Below are 19946 nucleotides of genomic sequence, written 5' to 3'. Positions count from 1 at the left end.
TCGTGATTTCCCTAAATCGCTTCAGGTGAATGCCGGGATGGTTCCTTTGAAAGGGCAGGGCTGACTTCCTTCCCCCTTTTTTGCTCCCCTCCCCCAAATCGACTAACCACCCACGAAATGCGTAAGTTGGCATTTGATCCTGTAAAGTTACTTCTGCTAAATTTAAAAGATTATCCAATTTACATCATCTAACTAATCTTTTATGTCATTTAATATACAACTCCTTAAACACTCCCCACCTTATATTTCACATGTCTGTTTCCTTCAACTCTGTGACCAGATGTCAATACAGACAACCTGAACTTCTAACTCGGTTCCACTACTTGCTCTGTACATCCGCTACTGACAGCAGTGTTATATTGACCCAGCTGCCAGAAAAGATGTGTAACAATGAAAAAACTAAGCTCACCAGCAAGTGCATGCTACATCAAAGAGCACAAGTATGAAAAGACCTATGCTTCCATAGTAATTCAGGAGTAAACGAAACCACTCACTAAATAGTAGTAGTTTTATTTCACACTTCGTAGTTTTCTTTTGTTAAAACAAAACTAGTTCCACAACAGATACAGATGGCACAATAAGCACCGAAGGCACACGTGTCGAGCAAAAATGACCGGATTCTAATTATTAGAAACAGTATTAAGACTTGAGTACACATTATGTGTTTACCATTATTGTTTAATGGAAAACATACCAAAATCATCTGATAATGCCAAACAGTGGACCTAGGGATGTGTAGAAGTGTGGAAATCTCGCATACAGGCGTATGACCCAAGTGACACCCAATCACCTGGTAGGATTACAGGGTGCAAAGGATGTGTGGCAAGGATAACTCCCACGTACGTAGTTCAGAAAAGCTGGTGCTGGAGGAAAGGATCCAAATGGTTCGGGAATTGTGAAGTAGCGGTTGCACTTGAACATATTGTTCCACTTAGTGTGGCAGTGGTCATGCATTCTGGTGGACCACAGTCAGTTGTAATGCCGGACATAAAAATCTGTGCAACGGTTGTTGCAGAGTTCGTATCTGACATAGGATGCTTTCACAGGTGGCCCAGCTTCCAACGGGTTAGGATAAGCTGGTGATGGGGGGAGTAGCAAGTGCTGTGTGGTTGAATCAGGCAGGTCTTGCACCTAGGTCTTCCATGGGAATATGAGGCAACGGGTTGGTAATGCGAGTGGCATAGGTTTGGACTGTGGGATGTTGTGTAGATTGAGTGGATGACGGAACGCCACTTTAGGAGGGGTGTGGAAGATCTCGGATAGAAGGTCCCTCATTTCTGGGCACACCAATAGGTAATCAAAGCCATGACCGAAGATATGGTTCATTTGGTGCAGTCCAGTGTGATGTAAGGGGGGGGGGGGGGGGAGTGTTCTTTTTTAGCTTATTCTTTGAGGTAGGGGATATAGTGGTTAGTGAGGATATGTCATGGAAAATCTGTCTGTGGATTAATTTCGGGGGGGGGGGGGGGGGGGGATAACTCTCTCTGGGGCAAGGCAATTCTTGGCACTGCAGATATGCTGTCCATGGGTGGTTAGGCTTTAGTAGTGTGAGGATTTTGTTCCTAAGTTCAGATCATGAAGGTATCAACAATGAAGTTGAGCCAGACATGGGGTTTGGGGTTTTAGCAGGCCATTTCATATACCAACTCTGCTGCAATAACTGCACAGCATTTTATGTCAGCACGACAGCCGACCACCTCTCTGTCAGGACGAATGGTCACCACCAAACTGTGGCCGAGAATCAGTTGATCCCCCCCTGTAGCGTGACATGCAGTAGCTGCTTATGAACCTGGTTCCTTCTTCCCTTCACCTACTGCTTTTCTGAATTATACAGATGGGAATTATGCTTGCAATACATCCTGGGCTCCCCTCCTTGTTAACTCATTGTCCCCACACCCACCATTTTTCCCTCCTCCTGTCCTGTCCCCGCGTCACCTTCACCGTGCTTCTCGCCTGACCGGCCCCCGTACCCGGGTACCTCGTGCCTAGCCTGTGGACCTGCCACCCCTCCTTCCCCTTCCTAGCCAGAGCCGTACTGCCTCCCTCTGAGCCATTAGTTACCCATCCCGAACCCATCTTCTTGCTCCCACCTCATCCTCCCTGTATCCACCTCACCAGACACAGCAGCCACCCCACCAGCATTGTGTGTGTAAGGCCAGTATTACACTATCGTATTTCTTTGTTAAAGTTGATATGTCAAATATTTATATCAAAGAAATTTGATGGTGTAACAGGAAACTTTGTCAAATCTGGCACGTTGTCAAATAAATATCGTCAAATCTAGGGCCTCACCGTAGAAATCGTAAAAGTCGCTCGTCTTCTGTTCGCTGCAGTCTTCATGTTACCACGTGGAGCGTTAGCATCAGTGCAGCTATCTGCCACCGGTAGTACGTTTGTGAAATACGTGAAGCTGACGAGGCACTGTACAACGTTTTTTGACGGACAGGTGGGATACGCTGCAGGCGACAGTTCCACAGCCACGTCTGGACACATCCAGGCAGCCTTCCAGGAAACTGGTATACAGGAGGAAGATGCCCTATAATATATATAAAATTTTCTGAGCTCTCCATTCTTCTTAATCTGTTTTTGTTATCAGAATGCCTCACATTGTAAAGCACCTAATCAGCTTCATACATTTCTATTAACTTTGTAGTTGTGGGACACAAAATGTAATTATTACTTTGTTCGACAATAAAAATAGTTCTTAATGCACGTAAAGTGTATTGAACATTTATTTACCTTCAGACATTGGTTCTTTGGTGCTTTTTAAATTGATTCACACGTTTATTTTTATTATTTTCGTTAATATGCAATGTGGTATTCGAGTGCTGTACTGTTAGCTAGAGTAACCCTGTCCTGTAGCAAGAAATTGGAGTGTTACTGTGAGCCTGCCTTCTGCAGATATAGCTGTTCTTACGTGAGTATTGTGCTTTGTGATATGACGAGACACTTTACTGAGCATATACTGAAATGTATTCTCATCCATTCTTAAATAATTTATGTACGACTTTATGTCCTCCAGTTGAAGCTCACCTAACAAATTTTTCACCTAGGTACGTTTCCTTTCTTTTCCCCGCTTCTCTTTCAAATGCGCACGAAGTGCACACAACTGCTGCGCATAAAAGGTTGTCGTCAGCTGTCGTAAACTTCGATGAAAAATATGATGACAGTGTAATACCCCGTTGTAGCTCCACATCAAAGATCTTTGTCAAAGAAATTTGACGAATATTTGATCATATCTTTGACAAAGCTTTGTGTGTGTGTGTGTGTGTGTGTGTGTGTGTGTGTGTGTGTGTGTTGATTCTTCCAAAAGTTTGCAAGTTTTCATTAATTGTGTGTACCTTGCGATGACTGAATCCTGTTCTGTCTCCTTTACTCCTAAGTTATAGACACTCAACTATTTGTTTTGTCGTATTCTGCATTTTTGTTACAATATTGATTTGTGTGTCAGATATGGTATACTACTGAATTTATATCACTGATTGAAATTTGTCTTTTTTTCTGAATTATTTATAACTGATAAGAATTTTGTCAGTTCTCAATATACAGTTTATTCCCAAGTTTTGTTTGTTTAAAACACTATTTTGATTTTTTGCTAAATGTGCGTAGATTCCTATTTCCTCTCATTTTCACGATTTGTCTCTCGGTTTCCCATTTCTGTGGCGCATCTGGCTCGCTCTTTGTACTCCTTGAGAACCTCTCTGCCGGTTCAACACAATTGAGTAGCTTGTCGAAGTACTACGGCCAGTGTCTCGCAGTTCCCTTTGTTATCCAGTGCAGTTCTCAATCCTTATTTTCCGAAAAACAGATTTTGTGTTTGATATCCTACGATTCTGGTATTAAATGTGTAGCTGAAGCCTCTCGTTTTATAGTTTCGCAAATCCACTTCTGTTTAATTGATTCGTTACTTATTTATTTTTTACTCCCTCGTGTCTTTCTCACCTCTGCGTATGTTGCCAGATTAACTTCTGTTTTTGTGCTGTACGTATTGTTGTATACCATCGTCCTTTTGCTTTATCACGTTTATTCCGAGGTGGGTGTCTCTCCTTTTTGATCGAAGAATTTTCACTTCAGGTTAAGTGATTATCTTCTCTTTGAATTGTTCCGAGGTCACGGCTGTCTCTTCCTCCCATTCCCCCTTTCGTCCTCGACAGTTTCTGTTTTGTCGCATCAAACTTTGGTGTCGCCGTGTGTAATTGCTACCCGGTCGATTTGGTATTCTCCGAGGTATCTGACTAGTGATCCCCACATCTCGGCTTTCTTGAAGTGAGTTGATATTATCCTCGTATTGTGTCGATACCAGAATTTGGCCAGTCTGTGGCCGATCTTGTTAGTGAGTCTCTGACCTGGGTATTTTCTTGTTCTTTTGAATCTCTTTCCTGTCCATAATTATGAGTTTAAATCCCCTAATTAAATTCGAACGTATCTCATAGGGATCTTTCTTACGGTTTTCTCTAGTTTCTACCGTTACTTACAGGCACCTTCTTTCTCTGTCTTGCTATCTCGGTTTACTGGTGCACATTTGTCGATTATGATGTAGGATGTGTTAGCAAATTTTAACCTTATCATAACTTTTTTGTTCATTGGTTTCAGTGGTGATTGGAGGATCCTCCTGCTGACTGCATCGGCCATTCCCAGGAATGGTGCTCCTTATCCACTTTTTCCTGTCTGTTTTGCTATCGAACAGTCTGTAGTTACCGAAGTCCGTGCAATACCTCGCAACACTGCCCGTCAGTCTTTTTCCTTTTCCACACGGCAATTGAGCGAGGGAAAAATGACTGTCTATATGTTACTGCCCGAGCTGATTTCTTTTTTCTTCTCTTTGCAGTCAGTATGTGACATGTTTATTGGTGCCAATAGAATTGTTCAGCAGTGTCCCACAAAAGTTGTTTCTCTAAACTTTCTCAATGGTGTTTTTTGAAAAAAAGTATCTTTTTCCCTCCAGGGATTCCCACGTAAGTTCACGGAGCATTTGTCTAATACTCAAATGTTGATTGAATCTACTGGTAACAACTCTAGTAGCATGCCTCTGAAATGCTTCAGTGTATTTCTTTAGTCCAATCAGGTGGTTCAGGCAAACAATACTTCGTAGTCGCTTTCACACGTGCTGTGCAGCGGTCTCCTTTCCAGATGAACTAAAATTTCCTACAATTCTCCTTTCCTACAGCCGACCTTATGTGCTTATTCCACTGTGGATTGCACGTCACAGCAACAACTTCTATCTGTCACTGGCTGTCCACTAAATGCTCTGACCAGCACGATAGCAGTCCGTTTCCGAGGAAGTATTGTAATATATTGTAGTGTTCGTGATGGATTTAAAAGTTTAGACTTGACTTACTTCAATTAATGGAGTGGATATTATTCTGTTTTCTTATTCTTCTCTTTACTGACTGTAGGATTAAGAGTTCTGATTGCACAATTTATGCTGGAAGGAAACATAATCTAATGATTTCTGTTTTTCTTCAGTAATTTTTCTGAGGAAATATATATCTTCTACTTATCAAACTTGGAAATGCTATGTACACAGATACAACATACAAATTCCGAATTCAGAATGGCAGATCAATTAATTATTCCTTTGTTATAAAGAGATTACAGCCATTGTTATGTTTTTCTGCGTGTATTCTGGGGCGACACGCTTCCCCGATGTCGGTTGGTAATTCACAGAGCTGTGTTATCGCGTCCGTGCAAGTATTTCCCCTTGTGAAGTTACTGCCAACGCTGTCCCATCTTGAAGGCATACACCTTCCCTATCCTGGTTGTCCATGTGCCCAAAAAGCAGTAAATTCACACAGTAGTTGTGCTGGCTTATATCAGTTTTTTGTTCGTCAGTATCATATGTCTGTAAGGAATACGAAAGAATATATGCCACCCTTGCAGACTGTTATGCAACACAGTGCTATGTTGCTCCAGTCCCTGCTTATTCAACATGAAACACAAACAAAATAAACATTTTGCATTTATTTCAAAAATGGACAAAAACATATTACATATGTTTTCTAAACAAATATTTACCGTACACTCCTGAGTCAGTAAAGACAACAGTATGACTGAAAATTCTATCACACCTACGGTGTGTTCTTTAGCTGCATGTCAAGTAACTTATTTTTTTATGTACTATGTGGGTTGAATAAAAAGGAATGCCTCCACCTTCGTTGATTGGGTTTGGATGGTAATATTGTAATAAATTAAACGCAGAAATAATCCTTAGTATGTGATCGTTAATTACCAATATTCACTTTTCCACATAATGACCAGCCAATTGGATACATTTCTGCCAACAATGAACAAGTTTTCTGACGCTATCACGGAAGAAGTCGACACTGTTTCTGCAACCACAGTCTCGCAGTTCTGTCAATGTCTTCGTCAGAAGCGCAATGATATCCCTGCCGATTGTCTTTCGTACGGGGAACAGATGGAAGTCAGACGGTGCTAAACCTGGACCGTATGGAGGATGCCGTGAGATTCAGTCTCTGAAGTTCTGCTGTGGTGGCACACGAAGTGTGTAGTTTGGCATTGTCATGCTGCAGGAAAACGTTTCCCTTTTCCTTTCGGACCCTTGTTAGCCGTCATTTCAGAGTTCACAGCGTTGTGATGTAACGCTCTGAATTTATTGTTGTTCCTCACTCAAGGAAATCAACAAGGATAACTCCATCTGTGTTTCAGAACACTGCGGTCATGATTTTTCCAGCTGAGGGCTGTATCTTGAATTTCTTTTTCTGGGGCACGTTTGGTGTGTGTGTGTGTGTGTGTGTGTGTGTGTGTGTGTGTGTGTGTGTGTGTGTGTGTGTGTGTCGATATTCCATAGATTGACATTTCTGGGTCATAATGGTGTACTCACGTTTAATCTCCTGTCACAATTTGACGGAGAAAGGCATCACCTTCCTTCTCGTAATGCGAGAGGAGTTCCTGGCAAATTTCAAGTCTGTGTGCTTTCATTTCAGGAGTCAGCATCTGGAGTACCCAGATCTTCCGATAGTGGAGCAAAGCAATAATGTGACCTACACAGTTTCTCTCTGACTGATACTACAATCATTCTGAATCAATTAGTCAACATTTTGCTTGTGAAACTCTGTGGTTGCTGTCACAGGACATCTGACCGTTTGTCACACAGGTCAGATGTTCCTGCCTCAACATCTTTAAGCATATCGCCCAAAGACTCACAGTACTCACGTCGACACATTCACCATAAACTGCTTTCATTCTCTGATGAATCTCCTTTGGGGTAACAACGCCTTCTGCTGCCAAGACTTCAATGACTGCACGTTGCTGAAATCACATTGACCGACCGTCTGCGCAGGTTCCATACTTTACACTGTAACGATACAACCGTTCAGTGCTGAGGCTTCCTGCCAACAACAAGCCAGTACCTGCCACGTACCAATGCTGCCAACTGTTCAAGAGTTACGAAGGTGTAGGCATTAGTTTTCAGACAACCCTCGTAGTTCGTATATGTTGTACTTTTGTGTGTCCCTGGTACGAAATAGATAAAGTCCGGGACTGTATCTGCTCTCTTACCTCTCCCAGCAGGATGCGACACCCAGCTCGGGCACCCCGCGGCGCATCGTCCTAAAGCGGCGCCCGTCCACTCCGCCCAACTCGGGCAGTGGTGCGGGGGCGGAGGCTGCCGCGGCGACGTCGTCCACCGGCGGGGGCGTCAGCACCACTACAGGGGGCGGTGGCACGGCGGGGGCGGAGGAGCGGCCCGGCAGTGCTGTGGGATCTGCGAGCAAGAGAGTCCGCATCACGGCACTCGGCCCTGCCGAGGTGAGTCGTGTGGCTGCTGGGAAAAATTATCTGATAATTAATACGAGTTGTCGAGATGGCTGACTTACAAAAACTGTTGACAGTGACCTGCGTTGTGCAACTCGGGTAATTCAGTACAGGGTGTATACGACCCGGGAAAAACCCGGGAATTTTTTCATCCGGGAGAAAACCGGGAAAAACCCGGGAATTTTTCGGAATTCCAGGAATTTTTCATTGTTTTAGCTTTCAGTCAAATTTTTGTAACTTTGATTCTCTAGCAAAGAATGTTGTTGTATCCTGCTACTGGAGAATGGTACTGCTGCAATAAAATATAAACGAGAGGGGGAAAAAACCTTTAGTGGCAAAGGAAGTGTGCAATTTACAACAACAAAAAACCGTGCACGCACAAGCCTCTGCAAATAGCAAAAATATGTCAAAGGCCGTAGGGCGCAGACCGTAATTCTTCGTAACAATAAACTTCTTGCTATGAGCATGCCATCACAACTGTTCACATTACGTTTGTTTGACCAATTGCCAGCGGTCTGTTGCGCAAGCGCATTTGACTCACGTATTAAGCTGCACCTTCTCCCGCTACATGAAGTTTGGCTGTTAGCTGTATCGGTAGTAGCAGCAAGCAGCCAGATGCAAACGAGAAACATTTTTCTCCCGCGCCGCAGCTGCCAGATTCACGCTTGCACAGAGTTGTCTTGAGTTGTCGTGGGGAGGGGTTCAGTCTCCACGTGACCCGTGTTTATGTTAAGTGATTTCGCTGCTTCTCTTCGTGTACAGCTCCCACGTCAAATGAAAACAAAACGGATTTCTGTGGCCGGGAGCTATCAAGTGAATTAAAATAGATTCACATAATTATGTGAGGGCAAAAATATATTATTAATTTCAGTTTTCTGATTTTATTTTATTTCCAAGTTAGTAGCAGTCAAGCATTAATCGCTTTGCAGAACAGTGAAGTTATTTTTGAAGTTTGTTAAAAAAAATTTGGCTTTATTAATCTTTCCGCTGAGGCAGTCATTTTATTTGAAACGAAGTGTTTCATTCTACACTATTGGCTAGTTCCAACTGTTCGCTGAATTTCAAGTGCACGTTATCATCTTCTGCCATATATGGCATTATGCCATGATAAAGAACCAAAAATGAGATCGTATAGTACTGGTACTCCAAGAAAATTTACATCCCAAAAACCACACTGAAAAGCTTAATATCAGATGAGACCTACTTCATTGTGAATCTGGAAAAAGCCAATTTGCACTGCAACCCGAATTATGCATTTTAGAATGGTTTACGAAATTCCGATGCTCTTTGGAGTATCCTCTGATGCACTGTTTCTTTTATGGTGTAATGTAAGCTCTCTCAGTGCTTTATTCACACGAACGTGCGGGCTTCCTACACCACTGCAGTTGCACACGCACAATAATGCCTGTTTTCTGGCGCTCTCTGGCAACTGGTAAATCGAACCTATTTCTAACAGTCTCCGGATAGTATTGCGAACGATAGTTAGGAAAGCGTTACTTTCAAAGTAAATTTCTTTTTACACAAGATGAATTATGTTACGTGTGAGAAAGTGGGATGGATATCTAAATCACAGAGCGTTCGAAACTGAACAGTTTGAGGACCAGCCACTTACAAGAATTTGGAGCCGAGACATTTATGTCATAATTTTAAATTTACTGGCACATTTGTGTGGTGTGCCTTGAAGTATAACACACGCAAAAAAAGATCAATATTACTTGTGAAAGCTTAGCTTCTGTTGTAGCGTGTTAATCTTAGAGACTAACATTATATGTGAAAACTTAGTTTTTCTTGTAGATATACGGTACTGTGTACATTAATGTAAACTGTTAACTTTTCCTCTTGCGTGTTCGCGCTATGTAACCAGTGATGTTGCTATTGGCTGACTATAACACGTGTCCTATGCTCTGAATAGCTGCTGTCATCGGCTGACGAGATCTCGTGGCTTGAGACATGACTCGCTTACAAAAGGACATCGCAACCTCGGTTTCAACGCTCCGCAAACTAAAATGTGCTGTGTTTTGTGCAATACGAAAATATGCAACGTATATGTTGCTGCAAATCAAAGGTCTTTCTAAAACTTCCCTCTTTTTTTTTTTTTTTTTATTAAAAGTCCCTCCAAAACTTCTTTGCCCCGTCTTTTCTTTTTTTTCCGGGAAGTTCTATGCGATTGTATAAAACGTTAACCATTCAAAGGATTGATAAGTTTTACAGTTCCGAGGGAAGATCTATGGAAAACCTACTGTCACTTAGCACAGAAAAAGTGTATTTTCGCCCGGGAAAAAGCATATTTTTTAAACGGGATATCCGGGAGAAATCCGGGAATTTTTTTTTTCCTTGTCCCCATATACACCCTGCAGTATGACAGTGTAAGTTCTTAAGGACAACGTGACAAGTCAGTACACTCATTTCTGAGTGTTACGATCCTGCGAATGAAGTATCACAATCCCAGACAGTTAATAACTTATCTTGCAATGAGACCACATGGGAATCAGGTTTTTGTAATTTTTTATGTTTGTGGTGTGTGAGATTCAGAGCCAAAATCAATCAGCCAAAGCTGTTCAAAAACTATTGAGAAAATTTAATTTGGAGGTTTCCGAGTGTATTAATTCGCTGAAGATAAGCTAATAGTTTGACGAGCTGCGTGCCTCGGTGGTAGAGTGGCTTGCCTGTCCTGTCCAGTGGGTGGCCCGGCTTCGGTTCCTGGCAAATGCTCATTTCTAAATGAAGGTGCACGTTGTATGAGTTTTTCCATGAAGCGTAAAATACGTGAAGATGAAAACTGGAATTTGGCATGTGATATGTAATTAGAAATAAGATTATGCACAATTTTCATAAAACTAATTAGATGTATGTTAATTACCATATATTTGATGAATTTTATATTGAAATTACATAGGTATTCTAATTGCATGAAAAAAAGAATAAGGTAATGACTGTAATGAGACCTGAACTAGCGATTGCCAGACTCGAATGATACCAATTTATTTATTTATTTTATTTTATTGCAGAAATGCTCCTAGATCGTGGACCTTCATTTCAAAAATTGCATTGCCCAGAAATTGAACCCTGGCTACCTGGTGGCAGGTGAGCAGTATGGCAGAGAACCGAGTGACCCATTGAAATATTGTTTTAGTTTTAGAGAATTAAAGGTACTCAGAAAACGTCAAATACATTATCTGTGAGAATTTTTTAGAGTTGCACGAACCTGATTAGGGGGATTGATATTTGAGTTGTGAAATCCGTATAGTGTAAATATAGAAAACCGCAAAAATCTAGCTGCTGTGTGGTGCCCAGCTTAGCGCCTGATGGAAAGGTGAACTGGCAGACCGACTTTATTTGATCTCTCCACGTGCTCGCTGCTCCCCATTCGGTCTCGTGCCCTCCAGTGTTCCTTTCGTGATTATTGTCTGTAGATGACCGAAGAACTAGAGAATGTTTTGGTTGTCGAGAAAAGAAAGGTGCCCGGAGATATTACGTTGATCAATAGTGGACACCCGTGTTCTTCTTTCAGTTAATTTTACGTGCAGCGTGTGCACCGACATTGAAGCTCAAATGCATCGATGTGCCGCTTGTCATCGGGACCACGTTTCGCAACTGCAAAAGAAGATGTGAAACGTGTTTCGACAAGCTGAACCTTTGTACTGTCTATTATCACTCTGTTCTTCCAGATCTGGGTGAGATACTTTGTAGCCACTCGTCATAGCGTGATACGTCGTCTTATCACATCTTCACAGCCTCCCGTGTTGACCCAAGACAGATGATAGAATGCACAACTTTCAGATCCTCTAATTGAAATGTGAGTTAGACCTGTGCTCTTTGATCTGTTATCACTAGTTTGGACTTGACGTGAATGATGTCAGATCCATATAATAGGCTAATGCCCATTACTCTTGTTACTAACTCGGCAAATTCCTCTTCGAATATGGCCGAAAGCACCGTGTCGTCGGCAAATCGGAGGTTGTTAACCCGTTCACTGCTGTGATGCGTACGCGTGTCACGGTACGCCGTTCTCCAGGTGATGTGGATGTGTGTACACCCACTGCTTCGGTTTTCTTACAGCACTTCGGATGTCTGTCTGTATCCCGAACTGCCGAGCTCACATTGGTGCAGACGAGTTACTTTTGTATCTCAGTTTTGAGTATTTCATACAACACAGGTGCTTCATAGCAAGCTATCATTTGCAAAAGAACCTAATTTCTACATCTCGAATCATTTATGAGATACGACGATTCTTACGATCGTACGAGTCGCAGTGCACGAGGATACGTCGCCTTACCACCAGGCAGTACACCGAACAGATCCTGTTCGACCGTACGGTGGCTGCTGCGTACGCCGGTGGTCCCGAATTCCTTCTCACGCACAGTAATGCCGGGGCCCATTTGGCGGGCATCGGCGGGGATCTCTTACGGTGCCCGGACATCGAAGCAGTGGAATGGTCAGTCGTGAGTCCCGACCTAAACTCTGTAGAGCGAGTGTGGGATGTGCTCGGTGAAGTGTTTGTTGTCCTGTTCTGCCACAGACCGCCATTGAAGAGTGGAGACCGGTACCACAGTGTGACCTCCATAGACTTACGTGGATTGTGCGACATACGTTTCAGGTTGTGATTGATGCTCACAAATGGTTCAAATGGCTCTGAGCACTATGGGACTTAACATCTGAGGTCATCAGTCCCCTAGACTTAGAACAACTTAAACCTAATTAACCTAAGGACATCACACACATCCGTGCCCGAGGCAGGATTCGAACCTGCGACCGTAGCAGCAGCGCGTGTCCGGACTGAAGTGCGTAGAGCCGCTCGGTCACAATGGCCGACTTAATGCTCACAGAGGGCACACATGTAACTGGAGCTTTCAAAGTCCCATGAAAAGAATCCAGGATGACAAGATAAATGACTGTTTCTACCTTGTTTTTGAAACCTGTCAGTTCTTGTTATGTAAGGGAATGAGGATGTAATGATGATTTGTTTTGTACTTGATTTGTGAAAGATAAAGATATAATATGGTAAAAATCAAACAGTGGAAAATCCAGGATGATATAATTTGATAACACATACAGACCACAATTATTGCTCAGTGGAGCATGGCAGATGCCCAACATCATGTTCCCCTAATTTTTTTAGCAGTGTATTTATCGTGTGTTACATGCTCTATTAACTTTTTGCTGCTCTTGTTCTTTAATGAGGTTTAAAAAAGTCAGTTGCCACTGGATTGGGGTTTCTAAATAGTTTATAATTATACTTAATGCACGTGAGCGTGCACAGAGTGTGTGCGCACGTGTCCAAATTACTTTTAGTGTTAAAATTTGTGCATCGTGATGTGAAAGGCCATTTAACGTGTTACTAACAGGATGTCCCTCTAGCAGTGAAGAATTAATAAAAATGTTGTCTGTAGTTGTACTACTGTTTCCCTGCACTCTATTTTGAAAGACACAGTCTGCACAAGATTGATATGAATTTAGGAGATCTTTCAAAATTCTTTTTCTTACTTTTAAAATTAATATTAAAGTCACCACAAACAACTAATTTTTGGTACTTTCTGTTGAACAAAGAATTTTCTCTAGCTTTAACAGCAATGTACTGAAATCAGAGTGAGAGGGCTTATAGGTAAGTATAATTAAAAGTATTGAAAGTATTGTTTAATGAAAATAGTATGGAAAGGATAGATTGCTACTCACCATATAGCAGAGATGTTGAGCCACAGACAAGTACACCAAGAAGTCTACTAAACACGTAAGCTTTGGCCAGAAGACCTTTTTCTGAAATTGACCCCCCCCCCCCCCCCCCCCACACACACACGTGCGAGGGCGCGCGCGTGCGCGGCCACAGTCTCTGGCTGCCGAGGCCAGATGGCCTGTGCTTAACGTTCAATAACCTGTTCAGTGTCGTGCTCTGATAGATTGAAACGGAATACCATTTTTCATGTATATGGCCATTTAGCCATTCTCCAAAGAGCTCTTTGAAAAGTAGCAAGCTGATCTCTATACCAGTGTAGAAAGCCTCTGTGAAGTGTCACATTAAGTGGTGCTGTGATATACCAATAATGTCAGTCAACATCAACGAGCAGTTCACTAACTTTATTTCTAATACCCCTTATTTCTTGACAAAATATTATAATTCCTCTGTAAGTTAGATTCGTTAACTTTTTTTTGAAGGTGGTTACTTTGTTAGGGAGACTTCCGTTACACAGGAATGCCCACTGGGTGACTTCAGTCTGGAGAAGGTGCAGCTCCAGCACCAACTACTACAGGAATTTTCCCAGGAGCGAGTCCCCCCCTGCCGCCCCCCCACTACGTTGTCACCTATAAGCTTTGCCAGCCTCGCAGCCCCACGCCCTTCCCGTACGTGCGAAGATGCAGTCCGTGCCTAGTGAATCCCATTATCAGCATACTCGGCCGGTAGCACTGCAGTGTGAGCCGTAGCCTCTGTCGTCACTGCCCTCTCGAGCCCCGTGTTAATGTGCGTAACAGTCGTTTTGAGTCTAGGCCTGTCGTGTTGCTGAAACGTCTGCGTGAGGTGCACATTTGTGCTACCAGTTTGAGTAGCCGTCTTTTCCACATCACTACCTCTGTCGTACTCCCTGCCTTTATCGAGGCACTATCCTTTACCACGCACAGTCACTACCGGGTCCACTTTTGTAAAATTCCTACACAAGTCCCCTGTGTTATCAGTCGCCTGTGGCAACCTTGCTCTGAGCTTCGCAATGCTGCTGGCCCGGTACTCACTCCCCGACACTTCCTGCAATTGCTGGCCTACAGCTGCGCCATGAGAACACCGCCATTTTCTTTCTATTTGAAATTACAGCTGACTTACGCTTCTTAACTCTTTAGGTCTGTTGCATATTCCCTACACCTTTCATCTAAACTCTGACAGTTGGTACCAAACGGAACTGTCTGAATATATCCTTCTAGCAGTCTTCTTACCAGCTGCCATTTCCCATTCCCCAGCACCCTTATCCCTCCTCATCTTCCCTAGTTCCTCCCTTGTGTTTTCTAACTGCACCTGAAGGACACAGATCTTATGCTCCTGCTCCTCTGTTGACTTATTTTTGCTACACGGCCTACAGTTCCGGGAAGGCTCTCCGTAGAATGCCCACTTGCTTTTCCACTCTGTTCCCCCATATGAAAACACTTCCCACAACTCTCACTTATTAAAGCATTTCCCACAAATCTCACACTTACACACTACCCACGAACAAATGACAACTGTAAATCTCTCTCTCTCTCTCTCTCTCTCTCTCTCTCTGTGTGTGTGTGTGTGTGTGTGTGTGTGTGTGTGTGTGTGTGTGTGTGTACTGACAAAGGCTTGGCTGAAAGCTGCATGTGAGTGTCTTCTAATCGTTCCTGTCTACAACTTGACGTGTCTTCTTTACGGTAAGTAGCAATCTGTCTTTTCCTACATTGTTGATATTCCTACGTGGAGTTTCTATTGTTTGATCTTTGTTACCTAAGTTATGCTACTACAGTAAAATGACTTTATGAACTGTATAACTACAGTGATACTATTAATGCTATTACTCCCCCACTAATATTACTACTACTTAAAACAAAAGTTTCATGTGCCTACAGGTACAATCAGCAAAAATTGAATCCTACACAGTGAGCTAAATTTCCCAAACTTTGTTCTATAATTATTTCACAAGAAAGATAGGTTGAAAACTACTAAAGTTAGTAACTCATTACAACACACAAATTTATCAGCACATAGCTTTCAGATCTGCTCCAACTGCTAATTGCTTGGCACGTTCATTAGTTAGTTAACTTCATGTCCCACAGATCATTTTACGGTAAATCGTAATAATGTGGAACAAATCATTTTACATTCAGATCATAAATTAGTTTACAAATATGGTTTTTTTATTTGATATTATTGTTACTTTTAAATATAGAGATGTAAGTTAGTAATTCCTATCCACAACATTTTACACATTACAATAACGGAAATTGTTCTATGGAAAAAAGCAGGTATTGAGGAGAAACTTTTTCAGTTTGTTTTCAAATTTTGCTTTGCTATCTGTCACACATTTTGTAACCTTAGCTATTGGACAAAGCCTTCATCTGAAAAAGAAACACATACACAGTCATTCACATAAGCAAGCACACCTCGTGCATCTCTGTCAGCTCAGACCGTCTCCAGTCCTAGCTGCTTGAGATGGTGGTCAGTTGTGTGTGTGTGTGTGTGTGTGTGTGTGTGTGTGTGTGTGTGTCCGTCCTTTGCTGAATATGCCTTTGGCTGAAAGCTAAGTGTGTGACAGTCCTTTTGTTGTGTCTGTCTGCAACTCCACATGTCATCTTTACGGTGAGTAGCAATCTATCCCTTTCCTCATATTGTTGATTTTTCAACCTGGAGTTTCCAGTCTTTGATACATTTTGTATCATTAAGCAAGTTATCAAGAATTTTAGTTGCAGCATTGTGCGACACTTTTCTTACTGAAGACAATTTGAATGTGGAGTAATGAATGTCATTTTCCTGCTGATATTAATTATGTACATCATTGTTCCATTTGAACTGCAGTGAGTTATTTACAACAAACTTTATGAGGGAATAAATATATTGTGGAGCAGTAGTCAATTGACTGCCAAACTCATTTAAAACATGTCTACAAGTTTATTGTGGGTGAGCACCATATATTATACAGCTCAGTTTTGAGCAATGAAGACTTTCTTTCTTAAATGTGAGTTACCTCAGAACATTATTCTACATGATATTACTGAATGTAAATATGTCAACTTACTGATTTGTCTTTCCCCAAGATTTGCAATGATTCTAACCACACGTGTGGCTGAACTAAGTTGTTTTTAGGTAGTAGTACCCATAGATGTCCAGAACTGAAAGTATTCTGTCTTTTTTAAAACTGAGGGTAAGACCATTCACAGGTAGCTAGTCAATGATACTTTTACGGACCTTGTTTACCGTTTCTTCTGTTGATGTATGTATGCTTCTCCCGGCGGGGTCAGGGATTTTCTCTGCCTCGTGATGACTGGGTGTTATGTGCTGTCCGTAGGTTAGTTAGGTTTAAGTAGTTCTAAGTTCTAGGGGACTGATGACCATAGAAGTTAAGTCCCATAGTGCTCAGAGCCATTTGAACCGTGTATGCTTCGATTGATTACAACAGTAGTGTCCTGTGCAGAAAGAACTAATTATACAACAAGCAGATTAGATGGAAGATTGTTTACATATATGAGGATCAATAGCAGACCTAAGATTTAACCTTGGGGGATCCTTCACGTAATTTCTCCCCAGTCAGAATAATTTCCATGGACTACATTGGTTGAATTACTAAATACATTTTTCTGTGTTCTTTTAGTTAGATATGACATTATTCATTGGTTGGTTATACCAACAGTCCTCTAACACTTCAGTTGATCTAGGGGAATATTACGATTCAAATGGCCTATTGCCTTACATAGGTGACAAAAAATACCAGCAAGCACTATTTTGGTATTTAGCACTTGTAAAATTTGGTTAGTGAATATGGTATTTTTAATAGTGCAACTCTTCTGAAAACCAAACTGTGATTTGCTGAGGATTTTATTGTTGCTCAGGTGAGATACTAGTGTAGAATAAATTACATTCTCTGGAAAATTATGTCAGTAGTGAAACAGTTTAGCAGTTATTGACATCATTAAAGAGAGTTTAAATGACAGCATATTTCAGTCTCTTTGGAAAAATGTCTCGAGTTAGTGGTGCATTATATATTTCAAATAACACAGGACTCATTATATGGGGACACATCTTAATTACTAACTCCCCATCCAAACAGGACTCAAAAGTCCCTAACGGTACCAACGGACCACTGTGTCATCCTTAGCCAGTAGGTATCACTGGATGCAGATACGGGGGTGCGTGTGGTCAGCACACTGCTCTCTGCTGTTGTAAGTTTTTGTGACCAAAGCTGGTACCTCTCAACAAGTAGCTCCTCAATTTGCCTCACAAGGGCTGAGTGCACCCCACTTGCCGGCAGCACTTGGCTGACTGGACGGTCACCCATCCGAGTGCTAGCGAAGCCCGACAGCACGTAACCGGTGTTACCACTGTGGTGCCCTGTTGGTTTTTTAGTACTCTTTTGCAAATGCAATCAAATTCAGGTGAGCTTTATTTTGGAGAGAATATATAGAGTTCTTAATTTCAGAAGGAAATGTTAGCAATACATTTGTATGACTGAATTCTGAGAGTTGCTTTTTCGACATACTTCCGTGATTTTTCTGTTGAATTGTTTGTCCCTAAACTTTCTCCTATATGTAAGAAATTACACTCCTGGAAATGGAAAAAAGAACACATTGACACCGGTGTGTCAGACCCACCATACTTGCTCCGGACACTGCGAGAGGGCTGTACAAGCAATGATCACACGCACGGCACAGCGGACACACCAGGAACCGCGGTGTTGGCCGTCGAATAGCGCTAGCTGCGCAGCATTTGTGCACCGCCGCCGTCAGTGTCAGCCAGTTTGCCGTGGCATACGGAGCTCCATCGCAGTCTTTAACACTGGTAGCATGCCGCGACAGCGTGGACGTGAACCTATGTGCAGTTGACGGACTTTGAGCGAGGGCGTATAGTGGGCATGCGGGAGGCCGGGTGGATGTACCGCCGAATTGCTCAACACGTGGGGCGTGAGGTCTCCACAGTACATCGATGTTGTCGCCAGTGGTCGGCGGAAGGTGCACGTGCCCGTCGACCTGGGACCGGACCGCAGCGACGCACGGATGCACGCCAAGACCGTAGGATCCTACGCAGTGCCGTAGGGGACCGCACCGCCACTTCCCAGCAAATTAGGGACACTGTTGCTCCTGGGGTATCGGCGAGGACCATTCGCAACCGTCTCCATGAAGCTGGGCTACGGTCCCGCACACTGTTAGGCCGTCTTCCGCTCACGCCCCAACATCGTGCAGCCCGCCTCCAGTGGTGTCGCGACAGGCGTGAATGGAGGGACGAATGGAGATGTGTCGTCTTCAGCGATGAGAGTCGCTTCTGCCTTGGTGCCAATGATGGTCGTTTGCGTGTTTGGCGCCGTGCAGGTGAGTGCCACAATCAGGACTGCATACGACCGAGGCACACAGGGCAACACCCGGCATCATGGTGTGGGGAGCGATCTCCTACACTGGCCGTACACCACTGGTGATCGTCGAGGGGACACTGAATAGTGCACGGTACATCCAAACCATCATCGAACCCATCGTTCTACCACTCCTAGACCGGCAAGGGAACTTGCTGTTCCAACAGGACAATGCACGTCCGCATGTATCCCGTGCCACCCAACGTGCTCTAGAAGGTGTAAGTCAACTACCCTGGCCAGCAAGATCTCCGGATCTGTCCCCCATTGAGCATGTTTGGGACTGGATGAAGCGTCGTCTCACGCGGTCTGCACGTCCAGCACGAACGCTGGTCCAACTGAGGCGCCAGGTGGAAATGGCATGGCAAGCCGTTCCTCAGGACTACATCCAGCATCTCTACGATCGTCTCCATGGGAGAATAGCAGCCTGCATTGCTGCGAAAGGTGGATATACACTGTACTAGTGCCGACATTGTGCATGCTCTGTTGCCTGTGTCTATGTGCCTGTGGTTCTGTCAGTGTGATGATGTGATGTATCTGACCCCAGGAATGTGTCAATAAAGTTTCCCCTCCCTAGGACAATGAATTCACGGTGTTCTTATTTCAATTTCCAGGAGTGTATTATTAATCATCACGAAATGTAAATACACCCGAGAGAATTCGCTGCATGACATACCGGTAAACATACTTGCATACAGCAGGCTGCCAAAGCAAGGTAGTCAAAGGTGAATATATATCCTCTAATAAATTAGTTTGAGCAAATATTACCACAAAAAATTAATAAGAAAGTATTTGAAAACTAAAACCATTTTAAAAACTGCAGAGCAATGTGAATAGCTGTCCTCCAACTGTGACTCACACCAAAGACTTGTTGCACCTTCCAAGTGCTGCGCCAATAAAATACTATTTTTGGCTTATCTTCCTGACAACATTTTTTTGTGATAGTTCCAGTTTAAGTTGTATGTAATCGTAATCCCTATGTAATTAGGCATATGGAGGCGCAGCGCACGGAGCTGTTATGAACGCGCGCACTGAGCGGCGCATGCGCAATGTCACCTCAGAAGGCTTTAAATAGCGGAGCTCAGCGCGTACTCGCCAGTACTACTACAGTGGCATTCACCTGAA

General features: G+C 43.0%; 1 protein-coding gene across 5 annotated transcripts in view; it reads left to right on the top strand.

Moving 5' to 3' along the window:
* LOC126213085 (SAP domain-containing ribonucleoprotein) overlaps positions 1 to 19946 on the top strand; it is a 107431-nt gene that overhangs the window by 65519 nt on the left and 21966 nt on the right. For 4 of the 5 annotated variants that reach the window (XM_049940679.1, XM_049940677.1, XM_049940675.1 and 1 more), the window contains one exon: positions 7528 to 7767. In XM_049940679.1, the coding sequence (XP_049796636.1) occupies positions 7528 to 7767 (240 nt within the window). The remainder of the gene's footprint in view (positions 1 to 7527; positions 7768 to 19946) is intronic. The other variant, XM_049940676.1, reaches the window with a different exon arrangement.

The sequence above is a fragment of the Schistocerca nitens genome, chromosome 11 (genome assembly GCF_023898315.1).
Source record: "Schistocerca nitens isolate TAMUIC-IGC-003100 chromosome 11, iqSchNite1.1, whole genome shotgun sequence".
Classification (NCBI taxonomy): domain Eukaryota; kingdom Metazoa; phylum Arthropoda; class Insecta; order Orthoptera; family Acrididae; genus Schistocerca; species Schistocerca nitens.
This window is presented reverse-complemented; position numbering and strand designations above follow the sequence as displayed.